Source organism: Micropterus dolomieu, unplaced genomic scaffold (assembly GCF_021292245.1).
Source record: "Micropterus dolomieu isolate WLL.071019.BEF.003 ecotype Adirondacks unplaced genomic scaffold, ASM2129224v1 contig_12754, whole genome shotgun sequence".
Taxonomy (NCBI): Eukaryota; Metazoa; Chordata; class Actinopteri; order Centrarchiformes; family Centrarchidae; genus Micropterus; species Micropterus dolomieu.
This window is the reverse complement of record NW_025741740.1, coordinates 2,352-9,914: the sequence shown is the minus strand read 5'-3', so window position 1 is coordinate 9,914 and position 7,563 is coordinate 2,352. Positions and strand designations below refer to the sequence as shown.

Below are 7,563 nucleotides of genomic sequence, written 5' to 3'. Positions count from 1 at the left end.
ACCTTTATGTTGGTTTGTCTTCGTGGCTCCCAGCTGGTCTTCAGTTGTGTGCCAAACATGTTATTGGCTGCTGTTGGTTGAGACATAGAGCAGCTCAGAGTGCAGCAGATCCAGCTGGTGTTTCACTAAATACTGAAAAACTGAGGACATGCAGCCAAACCCAAACTGTAAACGTCTGATTAAACACTGAACAGCTGCAGTCTGAAGTGATTTCGCTCATCAAGTTCAAATTTAATGAACACAAAATACAACGTTCACTGTGAGCTGTAACAAAACAGTGTTGGTAATTATTGCTGCGTTTTCTACTTTAGGTTTTTAGTTATATATGTATGATGATAACAGACGCAGTGCAGCTCTCTGAAGTCTTCAGTCTGTCCTCTTAAGAATAAAAGTCTACCTGCATGTTTACACCTGCTTTTCAGAGCATGCTAACGCCCGCTAATTAGCTGTTTTTGATGCTAGTTGATGCTAGCAGACCCCGGTAGCAGAGAGTCAGGTATTAGCCGCTTTAGCAGTGTTAGCGCAACAGAAGCCACGTCTTTCAGACTGGGGTTGTTTGATTTTGACCCCCTTTCCAGCCTCAGGTATTCAGGGTGTGCTTGGTTTCTGTCTGATAAAGTTCAGCTGTGCTTGTGTTTGATCCAAACCTCCATTTCTTTCCTGTTTCACCAAATTTAGATCAGAATGCGTTTGATTTAAACCTCTTCACCTCCCCGTCGGGCTGAGTTTAGGTTTTACTGCGTTTGATTTGTGCCTCATTTCCTCCTGTGTCTCACAACATTTCGTCTCTGTTTGATCCAGACTCCCCCTCCCCGCCCGCCTCGCCGTGGCAGGTCGGATTTAGCTTTCAGTGCGTTTGATTTGAACCCTCTCTCCTCCCTGTCTGCTCACATTTACGTTAGGATCAGTTTATCTTCCATCCTTTACCCCTCCCCCTTCATTCCCTTACCTGCCTTCTGTTTACCTGTCTCACCTCCTTCATTCCTTCCTTCCTTTACTTTCTGCCCACTTCTCTTGCTTTTGCTACTTGCTTCCTTATCTCCTTAAGTACCTGCTCCTTTCCTTACCTCACTCCTTTCCTATCCCCATCCATCCTCCCCCATTACCTATTTGTCCTCCCTTTCTTCCTCTTATGTCAGGGTATGTTTGATTTTATCCTCCTTTCAGCTCCTCTTCCTCCCCTACACGATTTTACTTTGGGGTGTGTTTGATTTCTCCATCCTTCCCTGAGCTTGTTCTGACCCCCCTGTCCTCCCTGTGTCTTCCAGCCGCAGGACGGGTACCGCATGGTGCAGCAGTTCCAGTTCCTGGGCTGGCCCATGTACCGGGACACGCCCGTCTCCAAGCGCTCCTTCCTCAAACTGGTCCACCAGGTGGACAAATGGCAGGAGGAGTACGACGGAGGAGAGGGGCGCACCGTGGTGCACTGCCTGTAAGAATACACACTCTCAGTACTGGAGATAGTACTGCTGATACTGCAACCACTGTTACTGCTGTACAATACTACTTATACTGCAATATAATACTACTGATACTGCAACCACTATTACTGCTTCTGATACTGCAATATAGTACTACTGATACTAATACTACTGATACTGCAATATAATACTTCTCATACTAATATCAGAATTTGATTGCACTTTTGTTAACTCTTACTTCCTTCCCTAGGTATTTACCCCATTGATGTGATATGTACTGTGAGCTCTTACTAGTATTTATTGCTGCTCTTACTAGTATGTATTGTCAGTTGTAGATCTGTAGTTGATGCTCTGTTGATGCTTGTATGTTGTTCCTCAAATGCAAGTCGCTTTGGATAAAAGCGTCTGCCAAATGAGTAAATGTAATGTAAATGTAATACTACTGATACTGATACTGCTACTGATACTGCAACCACTATTATACTACAGTATAGTGCTACAGACACTACAGTATAGTACTACAGATACTACAGTATAGTACTACAGACACTACAACAGAGTACTAAAGATACTACAGTATAGTACTACAGACACTACAACAGAGTACTACAGATACAGCAGTATAGTACTACAGACACTACAACAGAGTACTACAGATACAGCAGTATAGTACTACAGACACTACAACAGAGTACTAAAGATACTACAGTATAGTACTACAGACACTACAACAGAGTACTACAGATACAGCAGTATAGTACTACAGACACTACAACAGAGTACTACAGATACAGCAGTATAGTACTACAGACACTACAACAGAGTACTAAAGATACTACAGTATAGTACTACAGACACTACAACAGAGTACTACAGATACAGCAGTATAGTACTACAGACACTACAACAGAGTACTACAGATACAGCAGTATAGTACTACAGACACTACAACAGAGTACTAAAGATACTACAGTATAGTACTACAGACACTACAACAGAGTACTACAGATACAGCAGTATAGTACTACAGACACTACAACAGAGTACTACAGATACAGCAGTATAGTACTACAGACACTACAACAGAGTACTAAAGATACTACAGTATAGTACTACAGACACTACAACAGAGTACTACAGATACAGCAGTATAGTACTACAGACACTACAACAGAGTACTACAGATACAGCAGTATAGTACTACAGACACTACAACAGAGTACTAAAGATACTACAGTATAGTACTACAGACACTACAACAGAGTACTACAGATACAGCAGTATAGTACTACAGACACTACAACAGAGTACTACAGATACAGCAGTATAGTATTACAGACACTACAACAGAGTACTACAGACACTACAACAGAGTACTACAGACACTACAACAGAGTACTACAGATACAGCAGTATAGTATTACAGACACTACAACAGAGTACTACAGACACTACAACAGAGTACTACAGACACTACAACAGAGTACTACAGACACTACAACAGAGTACTACAGATACAGCAGTATAGTATTACAGACACTACAACAGAGTACTACAGACACTACAACAGAGTACTACAGATACAGCAGTATAGTATTACAGACACTACAACAGAGTACTACAGACACTACAACAGAGTACTACAGACACTACAACAGAGTACTACAGATACAGCAGTATAGTACTACAGACACTACAACAGAGTACTACAGATACAGCAGTACATATAAGTACATATAACACTGACATGGATGAATAGTGGTGTTTTGTCTCCATCTAGTGGTGAGAAAATGGAACTGCAGTCTGGTTGTAATCTCTCTGACTCCTCTCTGCCCCCCCTCAGGAACGGGGGAGGTCGCAGCGGCGTGTTCTGCAGCATCAGTATTGTGTGTGAGATGTTGCGACAGCAGCGCTGCGTCGACGTGTTTCACGCCGTTAAAACTCTGAGAAACAACAAACCCAACATGGTGGACCTGCTGGTAACTAGCACACACGCAGGAATACACATTCTCATTGTCACCACCACACAGTCAGCTGACCTCTGACCTCTGCCCCCACAGGAACAGTATAAGTTCTGCTATGAAGTTGCTCTGGAGTATCTCAACTCTGCTTAGCCTCATCCAGAGACACTCGTCCTCCTCCTCCTCCCTCAGAGAGGAAGCTGCACACAGACGGGAGGAAGAGGAGGCAGAGGGGTCCACTACTGACTGAAGGTGACGAGGAGGAGGATGTTTTTGCACTGCCTTGTTTGACTGCGAGCACGGACACCTGAACTCGTGTCTCTCTGTTGTGTTGAACCTGTTTTTTTATTGTTGTTTTTGTCGTATTGATGAAAGTAAAGGAACCAAAAGAAGCTTCAACACGTCTGCGCTCCTGGATTTTGTTTTGTAACGTCACAGCGGAGCATCGGGCCCCCGGGATCTAACTGAACTGTGTCGACAAGCGGGAGGAAATCTGTCCCGATGCGCTCGAACTCAACGCCTCTTTGCTTCCTGTCAGTCATCAGAGACAGAAGTCCTCTTCCAGGACCGGACCCGCTCCCCAAAGCGTCCCGCCAAAGGGTTTCAAACTGGTGACCCGGTCTCATTATTAGATTTCACACCTGCAGTTCGGTTCATGCGGTCCGGATCAAAGGGGAAAGAATCCGGTTCCTGTTCACACTGAAGTTTCACAAACGATCCAGGAGGACTGGACATGAAGCTCCTGCAGAAGCAGGACGTGGACGAAGCATCGTGTACGGGAAGGATTCTGGGATCATTGCTGTGGGGTGTTTTATGGACTGAACGAGCTGACAAAGTAGACGCAGTACCGGCGCCTGCTGACAGCTTTTGACCCGTTAACCAGGGAAACTACCCGTGCTGACATGTAGACGATTTGCATAAATAGATTAATTATAGGATCGCTTCCTGAAAACATTTATCACCAGGTTAGCCTCTGAATAAAGCTCAGTAACAGTAGGAACACCTGCTGGTTCGGTTCCTGCAGAGCATGATGGGATATATAACGCCCGTCCTCGCAGCAGCAGGAGGACGCGTCACGTGAATATTGTACCTTTATGTTTCAGGATGGTTTCAGATTTTAAACGACGACGTCACATCCGATTGGTCATAGAGCAGCGTGACATCAGAGCTCAGAATCATCGTCGGGTTTAAATTAGAAACGATTGGTTAGGTTTTGATTAGTGTTCGTTCACTAAACCCCTCCCCCAAACAGCGACTGTCCAATCAGTGTTCGTCTTCTCTAATGTCCGCTGCTAACGTTAGCATGCCTGGCTAACTAGCTGACTACCTGCAGTAGAGTCAGATTAGCATGTTAGCTTCAGAATGTTTTTATATTTTTCTGACTTCCTAAGACGTCTTATTTCTTTCATCGCCGTGTCTCAACTCGGATACTTCCGTCAGTACACTAACATGCAGTACGCTGTGTACACTGTGTACTTGCGTACATTTCTTCTCTAATCAAACCGTTGTTGTGCGCTAACTGGAAATCACCTCGCGCCTTTGACCTCTTCTTCTTCTTTGATGGCGAACTGGAACCGGGCGGAACATTATCGCCAACATTTAACCGTGACTGTAGCCCGCCAAAATATCTGGACTTCAGTTTTATTACACTCTGCTTTTTACAGTCGCAACAGCTGCAGCTTTCTCACCCGCCGGTTTAAAAACAGGTTGGTGGCCCCTCCCTTTCCGCTACGTAGCCAGGACGGCGCCTGTTGAGGGTGAGAAGCGTCCGGCGTTCTCTTCGACCATCATGAGTCACCGTCCAGGTCCTCATAGTGCAGTTTGGCACGAGTGTCAGTAGCCTTGTTTCCATCTGCATTTTTTAATTTAAGGTCGATGGAAACGGCAACATTTGGAAAAGAAATCCTTAATTTCCCAAAAAAGTTTTTGCGCTCGCTTGAGCTGGTTTTTGAAACTGGTGGAAAAATAAGTTCTGACTTAGCGAACTTGTAACTCGCGTCTGATCAGCTGTTTCTGGACGCCTGGCGAGAAGTTCCCGCAGCTCGCGGCCGGTGACGCTGGTTTGTGCTGAGAACAGAGGTGGATGCAGATCTGGGCAGGAAGCCTTCATCAGCTGTTCTGCTGAATGATGCGTTCACCTCTTAAAGGTCCTTCTCAGATCCTTTGCTCTGCACGCTGATCAAACAGGTTCTCACCGCATGTTGCTGCTGAATCTCACTGAACGCTGCTTCTGCTGAGTGTAATAAAATATTAACGACTCTAAACGTCCATAAAATAACTACTTTGATTCATTTATCACCACTGATGAACCCCACAGAGGATATTATAGCGTTTAAAGGCATTATATTATATATGGATATTCCCATAAGGTTCTCCTTTAAAAAAAGTTCACTGAAATCTGTTCTGGGACTTTAGTTCTGATATTCAGTTTCTCTGTGGTTACGGATCCAGTTCCAAACCTCCCGAACGGCTGGCAGAGTCACCGATAATATCAAACACGTTTGACCTTTAGGGGTTAAAATCCGGATGATTACGTCAGCACTTTTTGAGCGGGACAAGGAGACGGTGCTGCCAAGCGATGGTAAACATTCTGTGTATGTCGCCGTATCGTAGCGGCGCTGCTGATGAAACGTGGTTTCTGATGACACACAGGTGGAGATGCAGAAGCTGGAGCGACCAAACGATGAATCAAATAGTCCTAATTTCCTAAATAAAGTTTAAATCCCGAGGAGTGAACATCATCTGTGTTGGGCTCATCCTGACGAAACAACCTCAACTCAAGCTCCCCTTACTTGTGTTTCTCCCGGAGCTTTCAGCCGTGGCAGGTTTGGTGAGAAGTCCTCGAGGACCTGGGAGACCTTGAGTTGAGATTCTTTTGTCATCGTCTGAGATGAATAAAGAGTCACTGCCCCTCCATCCGTCTGTCTTCTTCTGTGGTGTTTGATCTGCTGCAGATTTAAAAACTAACTGGACCGGAAAGCTCCGACCACATGGTCTTCAGTTTGAACCTGGTCCCCTTCAGCTTGTGGTTTCTGTGTTTTCCCCTCAGCGGCTGCTGGTTTGGTTTCAGACAGAGGTCGAGGCGAGCTGTTAATAATGTAAATAAAGCAGGAGGAAGCAGGAAGAAGAATATTTATTCCTTCAGTTGTTCTCAGTGTCGATGTTGTCGCCGTTCTTGTGAAGCACAAAAACAGAGACAATCATGCTATTTTAGTGTTAGACCAGGACCAGACATAACCCCAGGTACACGTGGCTCTGGGTCGGTCTGACCCCGGGTACGTGTGACTCTGGGTCGTTCTGACCCCGGGTACACGTGGCTCTGGGTCGGTCTGACCCCGGTCACACGTGGCTCTGGGTCGGTCTGACCCCGGTCACACGTGGCTCTGGGTCGGTCTGACCCCGGTCACACGTGGCTCTGGGTCGGTCTGACCCCGGTCACACGTGGCTCTGGGTCGGTCTGACCCCGGGTACACGTGGCTCTGGGACGGTCTGACCCCGGTCACACGTGGCTCTGGGTCGGTCTGACCCCGGTCACACGTGGCTCTGGGTCGGTCTAACCCCGGGTACACGTGGCTCTGGGTCGGTCTAACCCCGGTAATGTATGGTTGTGGTTTTGACTGACCCCTTTGACGTATGGCTCTGGTGCTTATGAGAACATTATTGTAATGAAAACTTTTATTTATGTTGTATGATTCCAAAATATTAAAATTAAAAGTCTGTATACACTCTTCAACTGGAGTCTGTCGCCTCACTGACGTGTGTGTGTCGCTGAGACAGCCAATCAGATCAAGCGTGGAGCTCCTCGGGGCCACCAGGGGGCACTGGTGAACCCAGCATTGTGGTAAATCGTACTGACCTGCAGATGTCAGAACAGGAACTGCTCGTCTTTGTCCCTTCGCCGCTGACCGGAGTGTTTCTCCTGCATCGACAACATCGACATTTTATCTCCTGTTGGTTATTGATGTTTCATTATTGATGTATGTGTGTGTGTTTTTATTACCGACTGTACATGATGTAAGGCACCTTTACATTAGTTATTATTTATTTATTATTAAGCAAAAAAGCGGAATATTTGATTGTGTTCATGAATAATGAGGAACATTCAGCAGTAATATTGAATTTAATTGTTTACATTTAAATAGTTATGTGAAATGTTGCTCGCTTCGTTGTTTGTGAAGTGT

The 7,563-nt window shown here is 45.4% G+C and overlaps 1 protein-coding gene across 1 annotated transcript; it reads left to right on the top strand.

Moving 5' to 3' along the window:
* Nucleotides 1-1,011: 1,011 nt before the first annotated feature.
* On the top strand, nucleotides 1,012-7,115 carry LOC123966133 (receptor-type tyrosine-protein phosphatase mu-like). Its single transcript, XM_046042348.1, has 3 exons — nucleotides 1,012-1,432; nucleotides 3,265-3,400; nucleotides 3,482-7,115. The coding sequence occupies exons 1-3, from the start codon at nucleotides 1,287-1,289 to the stop codon at nucleotides 3,533-3,535; spliced, it is 336 nt and encodes a 111-aa protein (XP_045898304.1). The 5' UTR covers nucleotides 1,012-1,286; the 3' UTR covers nucleotides 3,536-7,115.
* Nucleotides 7,116-7,563: the final 448 nt, after the last annotated feature.